Source organism: Callorhinus ursinus, unplaced genomic scaffold (genome assembly GCF_003265705.2).
Source record: "Callorhinus ursinus isolate GAN/ISIS: 27379988/994484 unplaced genomic scaffold, GSC_fseal_2.0 scaffold35, whole genome shotgun sequence".
Taxonomy (NCBI): domain Eukaryota; kingdom Metazoa; phylum Chordata; class Mammalia; order Carnivora; family Otariidae; genus Callorhinus; species Callorhinus ursinus.
In genome coordinates, this window is record NW_027397097.1 from 4,304,739 (window position 1) to 4,319,686 (window position 14,948).

The 14,948-nt window shown below is 37.2% G+C and overlaps 1 protein-coding gene across 1 annotated transcript in view; it reads left to right on the forward strand.

The window, feature by feature from the left end:
- Window positions 1-14,948, forward strand: part of RNF169 (ring finger protein 169) — an 82,291-nt gene that overhangs the window by 40,007 nt on the left and 27,336 nt on the right. Inside the window, exon 4 of the mRNA XM_025894158.2 lies at window positions 14,331-14,477. Within this exon, the coding sequence (XP_025749943.1) occupies window positions 14,331-14,477 (147 nt within the window). The remainder of the gene's footprint in view (window positions 1-14,330; window positions 14,478-14,948) is intronic.

Consider the following 14,948-nt stretch of genomic DNA (forward strand, 5'->3'; position numbering starts at 1 on the left):
GGGAAAAAACAGCCTCTGCTTCTAGACTGCTTATCTCCCTGGTTTCTGTAGTGGGAAAGGTGAACTGTTCTCGATAATTTTGTGGGTCACATGAGTGGTTTAGGCTTTCTCTGAACTGGTTTACTGACCTATCCATTTTCTTTTTTCTCCCTCCCTAATGGTTCATTTTTGAGGAGTATTTTTCTCCCCATTGCTGGTTGACTTATTCAAGTAGTAAGCATGCAGTTCTTAGTCCTTAGAGCACAGGGTAATCAGATACGGTCAATGGGTTACTGAAGTGAATAATGTCTCTATAAGGCAGACACTAACTTTTGTGAAGGAATTTTTAAAGGTAAGTAAACTTTTAGGATGTAATTGTTTTTGAAATTATATATCTTTAAAGTCTCTTCTGTTGGGGCGCCTGGGTGGCTCAGTCGGTTAAGCGACTGCCTTTGCTCAGGTCATGATCCCAGGGTCCTGGGACTGAGTTCCGCATCAGGCTCCCTGCTCAGCGGGGGAGCCGGATTCTTCCTCTGCCTGCTGCTCCCCCTGCTTGTGCTCTCTCTCTCTCTGACAAATAAATAAAATAAAATCTTTAAAGTCTCTTTTATTATCTTTATGCCATGAACTTAAAATATAATGCACTTTATTAAAACTAGAACGTTTCATGGAGAGCCTGGGTGGCTCATTCGATTAAGTGTCTCCCGCTCAGGTCATGATCCCAGGGTCCTGATCCGGCTTCCTGCTCATCGAGGAGCCTGCTTCTCCCTTTGCCCCTCCCCCTGCTCATGCTCTCTGTCTCTCTCTCTTTCTCTCTCTAGAACATTTCACTTAAATCTGTTTGGCTATTCATTGCATCATGAGCTGAACGTTGAGCTGGCCTTAGGCACCCCCCACCTTTTTAAAAATCTGCTTATTTTAAAAGGAGCTTGTATTTACCTACAAAGTTTAAAATATGTTCTGGCACACTTCAGAAGCAGCAGAGTGCTCGTTTAAATTTTTCTTTCCTATTAGATTGTAAAATCTTTCAAGGTGGATCTGTTTGTTTAGTCTCTTTAACTCTCCACTGCCTGTAAGATACTGTCATCTCTACTGATCCATGGGACGTACGGTCCATGACCCCCAGTGGGTGCCCGAAACTGTGGATGGTACCAAACGCTGTATATACTGTGGTTTTTCCTGCACATACATATTTATGATAAAGTTTAATTTATAAATTAGGCACAGTAAGAGATTAACAATGATACCTGATAATAAAATAGAGCAATTATAACAATATACTGTAATAAAAGTTCTGTGAATGTGGTCTCTCTCTCTCTCTCAAAATATTGTTCTGTACTTACCCTTCTCATGATAATGTAGATGATAAACTACCTACGTGATGAGATGAAGTGAGGTGAGTAGGCACTGACTGTGATGCAGCATTAGGCTGCTATTGACCTGATGATATGTCAGAAGGAGGATCATTTGCTTCCAGACTGTGGTTGACTGAAACTGCCCACAGCGAAATCTTGGATGGGAAGGGAGTAGGGGTGGTTTACGGTAGTATCTTGCACATAGGTAGTCACTGAATGCTGACTGAATCGATTGGTCAGTCATCTAGTTTGAAAGTTCCTTCTTTTAAGATAAATGACTCGTGTAGGGATATATAGCTGGCACACAATAGAACTAGATATGTTTGAAGATTTCTAGAGTTCTTTTTGCTACAATATTTGTTATTTTTTTCTTATTCCTCGGAAGTGTTATTTTGTAATCTTTGTGGAAATGCCTGCTTTTGGCAGGTGCTGATGTGCCTATTTCTAGAACCAGAAAATAGATACAGTATCTCATAGTACATCTTTAAGGGAAGGTAAGCTATGTGGTATTAAGAAGGAAAAACTCTCAAAACAATAGTTGTAATTTTGACTGCCTGAGGGAAGAACAGTTAGCCATTGCTGAAAAATCTAAAAATGTTAAACCTGGTTGTTTTCTTCTTTTGCTACTTGCAACTATTCAGACAAGGTCAGGAGCAACTTTATCAAGGAAAGACTTTTCAAAGAAAATAACGTTTGGGAAAGTCAAAGCCTGATCAAATGTAATTAAAATAGCAGGCTATTCAAGTGATTTCTGCCATGTGCTGTCTTTCCTTGTCTCTTTGATTTGTGAGAGAAGATCAGTAGTTATAAGATTATTGAATTAGTATAATAGTTTTTATGGTTTAGAGAATAGTTTAAATAAAGTCATTTTAATGCTACTTGTGAAAGCCAAACTAGAGAATTTTGTAGAGCAGTTGCAACTCTTATTTAAAAAAAATATATTTTATGTTGTAAAAATATCTGATTAGTAAAGATTTTAATAAATTAAATTTTTTCCCTGCTTATAAAAGTAAACAGAATTGTAAAAAGGAAAGAAGTTTGGGTAATGAACTTCAGTAATCTTGCCGCCTAATAACCACATTTACATGTTTATCATAAATTTAAGCTTAAGACTTTTCACAAAAGAGATTTGGAATCATACTATACAAGCCATTTTTTAAAAGTATTTTTACTTATTTTTGCGAGAAAGAGAGAGGGAGAGGGGGAGAGGGAGAGCACGAGCAGAGTGAGGGTCAGAGGGAGAAGCAGACTCCCCGCTGAGCAGGGAGCCCGATGCAGGACTTGGTCCCAGGACCCTGGGATCATGACCTGAGCCAGAGGCAGATGCTTAACCGACTGAGCCACCCAGGCGCCCTATACAAGCCATTTTTACTGATCTTTTTATTCAACATATCATATGAAACTTCCCATATCAATAAATTTAGATCCATGCCAACATTTTTAATGATTATATAGAATAACAAAATATCACTGTAATATATCACATATACGCCAATATTTTCCTTAAGCCAAAACCATTCAAGAATGAGAAATAACTTTTAAAAATGATATTTCAAAAGATTCCACAAGATAATTTTTAAAATTTCTCATCTCTAGCCAGATTTGTGTGAAAATTCACAGGTAATCTGCTTTCAGTGGAATTGCAAGCATGGTTATATTTTTCTGGATACAAATGAGAGTTCAAAGTCTCCTTTGCTGCTGCTTACATCTGAGACTCAATTTTTTTGTTTCTCTTAAACTGAAAAATAATGCGTGTGTTCTACAGGTCACAATACAGATGTGGTGTGGATAATTTACACTACGATGAATGACATTATATTATTATGAGTAAGAGCCAACTGTCTGAGTTTAAATCCTGGCTCTGCATGTGAATTCGGGCAAGTTAGCTAGTCTCTCTATGTCATAGTTCTTCATCTGTAAAATGGACACCATAGTACTTAGCTTATAGGGTGATTGTGAAATAGTGCCTGGCACATAGTAATCCATATATAAGGATTATTATTATTCTTTAAAATTTGGAATTCTGAAAAATCTAACACAAAGTAACCCCCTCCATTGCTGCCATGTGTTTGTTTGTTTGAGTGAGCAATGACTGACCATCAAAAAGTCATAGTTGGAAGCTGGAAAGTTTAGTGGTATGAACCAAATGAATTCAAATATTCTTGAACTTTTGAAGAAGGCCTGTCTTTGCCTTTTCATAATTGATTACTTAGAGATCTTTCTTTCTACTTCTCATATGTGAGTTCCCTCCCATTCACTCAGTCTTTTAGCTTGGTAAAAATAGAGTATCTGCTGGTTCAATTTATGTGTAAACTTGAATGCCTGCAATTACTTTTATATGCATTTCTGCATAATGCATGTAATTTAAAACCTGTATTGGAGTAATTTTAAATACTTATTACATAAAGGAGAAAATTTGTAAAATGTTATCTTGGCATAAATATATGTGCTTAATTCTAAACATAACATTAAAATTGAAAGGTGTTTGCGAATTTAAAGTGAAGGGAGTATAGTATCATCAATATGATATCTTTAAAATTAGGTAAGAATCATAAGAGCAAATCAGTTGCTCTGGTGCTATTTATGTGATTGCTCAAGTGGAAATCATGGCTTTAGCCTTGTATGCAAGAGATCATTTGCTATGATTCAGGATGCTGTGAAATGGAAACTGCAGGTAGTCCTAGTTTACCCAAAATGCTTTATTTTTGGTGGCAGCATCAGCAATAATCACCAATTAGACCCTATAGAAGTGGTAACTGTTAGTATCAAATGAGAGTCTAGGAAACAGAAGATACAAAGCATTGACTGCTCTAGACACCAAAGTAAATTAAAATGTTCTGACACTATTTTGATTAACAGGTTCATTATGCTTGAAGTAATGGTTCTGAAGCAGTGGTATTATACTCCTACTTTATCAGCTTATATTCCTTTCATAACCTCCCTAAGAATTTAAAATATTTTTAATACCTTCTATTAAAGAATAAGCCCTACACATCAACAAAAATGTATTCAACCCATTTATTGAGATGGTGATATTTAGTGGGTACAACCTTATGGGCTATAAGTGTATGATTTGTAAAATTGTTAAAAATATGTTGAAAATTAACTTAAAAGATTCCCATTACCACTTGGTGAACGTCATAGGGGTCTAGGGCCCCAGTTTGAGATGCTTTGGCCCAGAGATAACTAGAAAATGTAGAAAATGAGTTAAATGTCTGTAACCCGTATAATTAACTGAATGTTCTCATATATCATCATCTTAATTTATAGGAAAACTTTGCAGGCAGATGAATGAAACACCATGAAGCTGTAGGGTCCTACAGTTGTCACAAACTATTTTTGTAGTCTGTCATTGGGCAGTGGACCATTTTACCAATTCAGATAAGAAAATGAAAAAATTATGGATGAATGAGCTTCTTGTTTTTAAAGTGCCATCAGGCAGCCCTCCTCCCACCAGCCCTGTGTTCTTGGCACTGTCGGGTTGGTTGGTTACCTTCTGTTGTGGATTTGAGAGAAGCTCCCCGAAAGCATGGGGACTAGTCAGTCACCACAACAGTACAGTTTGTATCACAGAGAGTATTTGTTGGAAGGACCTTTTCAAAATCGTTTAGTCCAACCTTATTGTTCACTTAATTGCATTCTACAAGAATGTAAGCCCAATGCGAACCACTTTGTCGTCTTTGATCAGGGCTATATCCTCAGCACTAACAATATGCCTGACATGTAGACTCTAGTGTTCTGTAATTATTTGTGAAACTGAGCTTTCTGAACACAGATACCAGTCTAGAACTCAAGCAGGAGAGGGGAAATCAGGGATGAATAGGACACAGTTCCGTGGTCCCCTTCAAAAGAAGCTCATAGTGTCTAGGGGCCAAGAGATTTGAAAACAAGAAACTAGATGCAAGTAATTTATTAAAAAAAATCCATGATGGGGGGTGAGGGGATGGGTTAGCCTGGTGATGGGTATTAAAGAGGGCATGTTCTGCGCGGAGCACTGGGGGTTATGCACAAACAATGAAGCATGCATGGAACACTACATCCAAAACTACTGATGTAATGTATGGTGATTAACATAACAATAAAAATTTAAAGTAAAAAAAGAAAGAGAAGAGAGTCCATCCTAATGATAAAAAAAAAATCCATGATAGAAGTACTTTCTGGATGTTATTAAATATACCTGAAAATATATATGTGTGTGTGTGTGTGTGTGTGTGTGTGTGTTTTATTTTATCTCTAAGCATGGCTAGTTAACATTCGAAGTACTCATAGGGAATACACACTTTGATTATGGAGCCCTCGAAAGACTGTAATCAGAACCTTCACTTCATAGACTCTGATAAGCCCTTCTATTATTTCTATAATCATCTAGCGCCTGAGGTTTGTTAACTAGCATAACAGATGTTAGAAATGATTTCAAAATTTTTAATTTTTGTAATATTCAAACAAATATAAAAGTGAAGAGAACAATAAAATGAATGCCTGGATACTGGTTACCCAGATTCTACAATTTTAAAGATAATTTTTCATGGTGAAACGAGTATTGTTCAAGACAGATGGATTAGCTACAAATATTGCACAGGCATTTCCGCCCTTGCATGAGTAGGATTTAAGAATCTCACATTTAGTGAGCTCAGTAGTCTGTTCTATCTATGGAACATTGCCCTGTGGCAGGAATTTTGTTTGGCTTTGTGTTTAGCTGTTAGTGGAAAATTCACTTACCTGATTCTGACCAGATTAGTTGAATCCTGCTTCTAAAACATTGCCTTGAGTGAACCTATCATGCAAGATATTTATTGTGGTATCTAAGAGGATAGAAAGCTGGCTGGAACTTCATGATACTTACGGAATAGGTTATATGACACTTAACATTTTTTAAGTGCTATAAAATATATATAACATAAAATTTGCCATTTTAACCATTTTAAAGTGTACAGTTCAGTACCCTTAAGTACATTCACAGTGTTGTGCAACCAGTACTGCTATCTTTTTTTCATCACTCCAAACAGAAACCCTGTACCCATTAATCAATATCTCCCCATTTCTCCATCCCCCCTAGCCCCTGGTAACCTCTAACCTAACTTCCTATTTCTACGGATTTGCCTATTCTAGATTTGTAAAGATTTTATTTATTTATTTGTCAGAGAGAGAGCACAAAAAGGGGGAGCGGCAGACAGGAGAGGGAGAAGCAGGCTTCCCACCGAGCAGGGAGCCCGATGCAGGGCTCGATCCCAGGACCCTGGGACCATGACCTGAGCTGAAGGCAGACGCTTAGCAACTGAGCCACCCAGGTGCCCCTTGCCTATTCTAGATTTGTAAATGGAATCATACAGTATTTGTTCTTTTGGTCTGCTTATTTCACATAGCATAATGTTTTGGAGGTTTGTCATGTTGCATGTTTTAGTACTTCATTTCTTCTTGTGGCTGAATAACATACCATTTTTGGACATATCACATCTTGTTTATCCAGTCATCTCTTGAACACTTGGGTTGTTCCCACTTTTTGGCAGTTGTGATTAATGCTGCAATACACATTGGTGTATGAGTATTTGTTTTGGGTTTCGGTTTTCAGGTTTTTTGGGTATATACCTAGGAGTAGAATTACTGGGTCATATGGATAATTGTAGTTTCAATTTTTTGAGAAATTGTCAAAACTTTTCCATAGCAGCTGCACCATTTTACATTCCTACCGGCAAAGTCTGAGGGCTCCAATTTCTCCACATTCTTGTTGGTACTTGTTATTTTTTCTTTAAAAATGTTTTTATGATAGTCATTCTGATGGGTATCTCATAACGATTTTGATTTGCATTTCCCTAATGAATAATGATGTTGAGCACCTTGTCGTGTGCTTATTGACCATCTGTATCTCTTTGGAGAAATATCTATTCAAGTCCTTTGCTTACTTTTGAGCTGGGTTGTGTTGTAAGAGCTCTTTATGTATGTTGACTGTTAAATCCTTATCAGTAATATTATTTACAAATATTTTCTCCCACTCTCTAGGTCATCTTTTTACTTTATCAATAATGTCCTTTGCACAAAGTTTTTAATTTGGATGAAGTCCAGTGTATCTCTTTTTTTCTTTTCTCTTTGGCTTTTTGAATCGGCACAGTTACATTGAGATTCATTCACTTTGTTGCATGAATCAGTACTTTATTTATTTTTTTTTTTGCTGAGTAGTATTTCATTGTATGGATATGTCACAGTCTGTTTACCTTGTATGCCCATTGATCAACATTTGGGTTATTTCCAGTTCTTGGCCATTACAAATAAAGCTGCTATGAACATTCATGTATGTCTTTGTATAGATAAATCTTTTTCTCTTATAAGGGAAAATATTTAGGTGTGAAATGGCTGGATCATATGGTAGATGTGTGTTCTGTTTTTTAAGAAACTGCCAAACTTTTCCAAAGTGGTTTTACTATTTTAACTCCTACCCTTAGGGTATGAAAGTTCTGGTTTCTGTCAATCTTCACCAACATTTGGTATGGTTAGTTTTTTAATTTTAGCTATTCTAATTGGTGTATAGTGGTATTTCATCGTAGTTTTAAAAATTTGCATTTCCCTAATGACTAAAGATGTTGAACATCTTTTCATGTGTTTAGTTGCTTTCCATGTATTTTCTTTGGTTTAATGTCTGTTCAGATCTTTTGCCTTATTTTTAAAGTCAGTCATGAACTTTCTTGCTTTTCAATTTTGAGTGATCTTTGTATATTCTGGATACAAATCTTTTATCAGGTGTATGCTTTGCAAATGTTTTTCTCAGTCTGTGTCAGTGTTTTCATTCTCTTAGAATCTTTTGAAGAGCAGGAGCTTCTAACATTCATGAAAGATAGTTTATAAGTTTTTTTCTCTTTGTAGATTGTACTTTTAGTGTTATATTTAAGAATTCTTTGCCCAGCCTGAGTTCACAGAGATTTTCTCCTATGTTTTTCTCCTGGAAGCTTTTTAGTTTTAGACTTTACATTTAGGTCTATGATCCATTTCGAGTTAATTTTTATACATGGTGTGAGTATAGATCCAAGTTCCTTTTTGTGCATATGGATATTAAGTCGTTCTAGTAGTGACTATCCCTTCTCCATTGGATTGCCTTTGTACTTTTGTCAAAAATCAGTTGTCTATATATTTGTGGGTTTATTTCTAAACTCTATATTCTATCTGTACCATTGATCTGTTTATTTTTATACCATTACCATGCTGTTTTGATGGAATATTGTAGCTTTATAACAAGTCTTGAAATCTGGTCGTACTAATCCTCCAAATTGTTCTTTTCCACTTTTGCAAGTTATCTTGGCTGTTCTTCCTTCTCTATATAAGCATCTGAATTTTAGTATCAGCTTGCTAATTCCTACAAAAAAAGCCTTCTGGGATTTTGATTGGGATTGCATTGAATCTATAGATCAATTTGGGGAAAATTGGCATCTCAATAATATTAAGTCTTCAGACCCATCAACATGATATATCCTAATTTTTTAGGTCTTCTTTAATTTCTGTCAACAGTGTTTGTGTTTGCAGTTTCCACATCTTTTGTCAGATTTATCTTAGGTATTTCACATTTTTGACATTATTGTAAATGGTATTTTAAAATTTTCATTTTCTCATTGTTCATGCGAGTACACGAAAATACAATTGATTTTCATATTTTGCTCTTCTATCCATTGTATCCTAGAACCTTGCTAAGACTCATTTAGTAGTTCTAGTAGCTTTTTCGTAGATTCTAGTGGATGTTCTAGGTGGAGGATTATGTTGTCTGTGAATAATGAATGTTATTACTGGGGAACTTTACTACCAGATTTCAGGAATTGCTATAATGCTAGTCATTAAGACAGTATGGTATTGGCATAAGGAAAAGACATACAGAGCAATGGAATAGAATAGAATATAGTCCTGGAATAGACCCACTCATATATAGTCAACTGATGTTCATAAAGGCACAAAAGTAATTCAGTGACAAAAGAATAGTCTTGTCCACAGTTGTGCTGGAACAAACTGAATATCCTCTGAATATGTAAAAGTGAATCTTTTTTTTTTTTAAGATTTTATTTATTTATTCATGAGAGACAGAGAGAGAGAGAGGCAGAGGCAGAGGGAGAAGCAGGTTCCCCGCCGAGCAGGGAGCCCGATGTGGGACTCGATCCCAGGACCCTGGGATCATGACCTGAGCCAAAGGCAGACGCTTAACCGACTGAGCCACCCAGGCGTCCCAGTGTAAAAGTGAATCTTGATCTCTATACAATATACGAAAATTAGTTCAAAATAGGTCATAGACTAAACTTAAAAGCTAAAATTATGCAGAAGAAGACATAGAAGAAAAAGTTTTGACTTTGGGGTAGGCAAAGATTTTTAGACAGGAACACAAAAAATCCTAATCACAAGAGAAAAAAATTGATATATTGGACTTTATCAAAGTTAAAATTTTTACTTATTAAGGAAATAAAAATTAAAAAAATCAGAAAATATTCTCAAAATGTATATCTAATAATGGACTTGTATCAGAATTTGTAAAGAGCTCTTGCACCTGGCAAGCAATAAGGTTAAAAAAAATAGTAAGAGTGAAAGGTTTGGCAAGACACTTCACAAAAGAAGATATGCTTCTAAACACATGAAAAGATGCTCAGCATAATTAGCCAGCAGGTAAATAGTTATTAAAGCCACAATGGGATGGCCCCTTATAACCTCTAGAATGGCTAAAATTAAAAGGCTGACAATTCCATGAGTGAGAATGAATATGAGACTATGAATCAGCTGAAACTCTCATGCATTGCTAGTGGGAGTCTAAAATGGTATGACCACAATGGGAAACATTTTGACAATTGCGTTACAATTTTAAACATATACTCACTATGTAACCCAGCAATTCCACTTGTAGCTGTTTAGCCAGTCAAAATAAAACATCTGTCCACAAAAAGGTGATTTTTTTTTTAAATTTTATTTTATTATGTTATGTTAGTCACCATACAGTACATCATTAGTTTTTGACGTGGTGATCCACGATCCATTGTTTTCATATAACACCCAGTGCCCATGCAGTCCGTGCCCTCCTTAATACCCATCACCAGGCTGACCCCATCACCCCCTCCCCTCTAACACCCTCAGTTTGTTTCTCAGAGTCCACAGTCTCTCATGGTTCGTCTCTCCCTCCGATTCCCCCCCCTTCATTTTTCCCTTCCTTCTCCTCATGTCCTCTGTGCTGTTCCTTATGTTCCACAAATAAGTGAAACCATATGATAATTGACTTATTTCACGTAGCGTAATCTCCTCCAGTCCCATCCACGTTGATGTAAAAGTTGGGTATTCATCCTTTCTGATGGCTGAGTGATATTCCATTGTATATATGGACCACATCTTCTTTTTTTTTTTTTTTTAAAGATTTTATTTATTTATTTGACAGAGAGAGACACAGCAAGAAAGGGAACACAGGCAGGGGGAGTGGGAGAGGGAGAAGCAGGCTTCCCGCCGAGCAGGGAGCCCGATGCGGGGCTCGATCCCAGGACCCTGGGATCATGACCTGGGCTGAAGGCAGATGCTTAACGACAGCCACCCAGGCGCCCCTGGACCACATCTTCTTTATCCATTCGTCTGTTGAAGGGCATCTCGGCTCTTTCCACAGTTTGGCTATTGCAGACATTGCTGCTATGAACACTGGGGTGCATATGGCCCTTCTTTTCACTACATCTGTAAAAGACATGGTTTTTTTTTTTAGCAGCTTTATTCATAATAGTCCCAAACTAAATACAACCCAAATGTACAACGCTTGAATGGATCAACAAATTTTGGTGCCCCCAGGTGCGCTAGTTTTGACAATTGAAGGGGGCACCTGGGTGGCTCAGTCGGTTAAGAGTCTGCCTTTGGCTCAGGTCATGATCTCAGGGTCCTGGGATCGAGTCCTGCATTGGGCTCCCTGCTCAGCGGGGAGCCTGCTTCTCCCTCTGCCTACTTCTCCCCCTGCTTGTGCTCTCTCTCTCTCTGACAAATAAATAAAATCTTAAAAAAACTAGTAGGCAAAGTAAAGATATTTTCAGGAAAAAAATTACATGGTATTTCTTGGTAGTGTGACTGGGTATGAGATGAATGTACAGAAGTCAATAGTTTTTCTCTGATAATTAGCATCTAAAAACGGAAGCAGTAAAAATCATTCCATTTACAGTAGTGGGCAGCTTCACTTTGGTGCAGCTTGAGATCTGGTTTAGCTCCTACTGCCTGCCTCTTGCTGTTAGAATTGGGCTCTTCTGTTATTGCTGTGGCAGTGCCCACCACGGGAACTTGCTCAAGTTGTACAAGCCAGCGTGAGGGGTATTTAACACCCTGCAGAGCAAACTTTGGTCCATGGGAGGTAGGAGTCAGTAGATATATGCTTCCCTTTTTTTTCTCACTTCAGACTGGCGGGCTTGAGATGCATTTCATGCAATTTCTCATATTGTCTTCTGTAGCCAATTACTGGACCAACTGTCACACCACTTTTATTGGCTTTCTTTCCTTGTTATGTTACTCTGTTCAGCTCCCCATAACAAAGAATTATGTGGCCCAAAAGTACTGAGGTTGAGAAACCCTGGTATCTGAAGACAGTGGTTTGCTTTAAAATTCAAGCTCTTCAGTATTCAATCTCTGCGACTTTTAACCGCTAAGTGTTAATTTTTGTGTCTACAAAATGATAATGATGGATACATACAGAGTCCTTAATGTTTAAATGAGGATAGCTCTATAAACTTAATGCCAGGAACAAAGAAGAGTTCAGTACAGAGCAGCTATTGATATTTCTTTTTCGAGTGTATATGCTATTTTCTGACATGCCCTGAGGCATTTTCCCTGAATATGAAAACTCTTTCCTAGAGACCAAGTTCTCAAGTCCTTATAAAAAGCTATCAAAAGGGACAAGAAAATAACTTTTATAGAACCCAGGATAGAGAAGAAGGAAACAGGATTCATGTGAAGATTTAAATGTATATGTGGGTTTTTCAATTTTGTAAATTTTTAGCTGTGTTAAGATGACAGTGGGTTAGAGACTCAACATTGCAATGGAAAAAGTGGTTTTACCAGCCGTAGTTGTTGTCAGAGTTCATTGTCAAAAATTTTGAGAGCAGCAATAAGTATTATTAGGAAGCAGAAGGATACACTTTAAAATACTGGAAAAAGCAGAGGACATAGTATGTAAACACCATTAAGCACTAAACAAAACACTAAAATATATACAATAGGAAATTTAATAGTTTAAAACAATAGCCGCACGTGTGTGTGTGTGTGTGTGTGTGTGTGTGTGTGTGTGTGTGTGTGTTGTTGGGGGCTATACGGTGCATTTAGGAGGTTAAGTAGCAATCCCTGGCCTCCAGCCACTGTCTACCAGTAGTACCCACCCCCCACACCCTCAGCTGTGACAACCAAAGGTTGTGTCCAGGCATTGTTAGATGTACCCTGGGACTAAAGTCATCTTTGGATGAGAACCACTGAGATAAGCCTAGATTTGAATTCTAGCTCCAGGACTATGGCTCTGTGAATTTGAACACATTACCTAACTCCTAGAACTTAGTTTTCTCACATGAGGCAATGTATATACAATGCTTAGCTCAGCACCTGACACCAAGGACTTCGATAAATGATAGCAATTCTTATGAAGCTAAAACGTGTTCTCTTTTTTGCCACTCTGCCTCCTTATGCTCTGAAAAGAAATGCCCCTTTGTGTAGCCTGTGGTCAATTTGTTGAACAAGAATTTCTCATCTAATATCATCAAAAGTCATTGAGTTTTCACGTGGGCAGTTAGCATAGATTTTAGGTTTGCTTTCTCCCTGGCTATGGATTTGCTTTTGTTCCTTTTGTGTTCTTGTTTGACTTGGGCCGAGTTGGGAGTACATTGTTTCATTTGAGCCTCTTCCTGACATAACATTGTGTATGGTGTTCTTTGTATATTCGTAACCTCTCGAATTAGACTCAGTGTATTAAAGACTAATTCAGGTCTGTAGGAATCAAACCTATAGAAATTGGAAAGATAAGACTAAATCTTAATTGTTGTTTATTGTTATTGTTTTTGCTTTTTAACCCTGAGGCAACAGCCAATGAAAAATATTTGTTCTTTAGCTTTATTTTTTTTTTGCAAATATGATTAAAAATATTAGTAGCCTGTAATTGCTTTGATATACATTATGGCATTTAAGTTTTATTAAAACCCCAGGCAGTGAAAAGAGAATAAAACAAGATTAAGAAAGGAAACTCTTAATGTACTATAAGTACACAGCAAGACACCACATTAAGTACTTCATATTATTATCTCATTTATTTCTTAAAACTATCTGCAAAGTAAGTAGCATTATCCCTATTTTGTAGGTGAGCATCTGATCCGTTCTGATGCTTCATCTGCCCAAGATCATATAGCTGTTAACTAAATGACGGAACCACCAGAACCCAGGTTTTTATTCCGAAGTTCATCTTATTTTCATACCGCCCTGCTGTCTCCCCCAATTTAGGAGCATAGGCCTGTGCCTTAAATTTCTTTGTAAACCATGTATTTTGACCTGCCCTCTGGACCACAAGATAATAGCATAAATTGCAGAACATTGGAACTGTGATAATTTTTTTCTGTTGCCTCTAGGACTGAAGACCTGTCTTGCCTCGCCCAGCTTCTCTGGCCTCCTATGGCCTACATCTCGGCTCTTCTCCTCACTTAATACAGTTATATCTGGTTTATGGGAATAAGGAACGTTTTTAGGTTCAACCTTCTTTGGCTAAGTGAATAAATCTTATTTTTTGATTATGTGTATTCTCTTAGCTTTTACCATTTCATATTGCTCAAGAATGCAGAGCATTTAAATCTTAAGCCCTGCTGCAGTATATGTTCGGCAAGAGTCAAGCAAGTAAAAGCAGACTTACTTGAAAATTAAGAGGGCTTTATATCTAGTAAGAAAAATAGTCTGAAACTGCCATGTGATCTGTTCGTTCTGATAGACTACTGAGTAAAAGATGTTTTGAAGTCTGCCTAAAACTCTCCTTCTCGGTGTGATTTGTATTTTTAGCTGAGAGAGGAGAAGTTACAAGAGGAGAAAACCTCTGAAGATCAAATCCACAAGCTGTTATCGGAGGATACGGAAACAGGGAAAAGGAAAATGGATGACCAGAAAAAGAGAGATGAGCCATTAGTACTGAAGACAGATCTGGAACATGTAAGTACATCACTGTTTTCTGATGGACAGCTGGCTCAAAATCAGTCATTAGCCCAGGTGACACGGGTCTGAAAACCTGTGCTGGTGAGCTGTGAGAGCAGTAATAGTCGCTGACTGTGTAGTGTACCAGGAGTGAAGAACTTAGGGTCCAGATGGGAGCTGGAGAGAATGATTCATGAATGGGACAATAGAGTTGTGTGGGAAGATTAAGGGAACAGTTGGGGAAAAACGTGAGTGAGGGGAAATACCTAGTATAGAATACTACTTGTGGAAATTTGTTACGTATGTTGTCATTTTGACTTATGTGTTGTTACTTGACATTTGAGTTTTGTACATCTTATATCCTCAACTAGGTTTCCTTAAAGCTTGTATTTGATTTCCCTCTATTCTTTTTAATGCCTTAAGCAACACAGTGCTAGATACAAGGTAGGTCTTCAATATTAGATTACTTAGTTTAAACTAACTCTAATT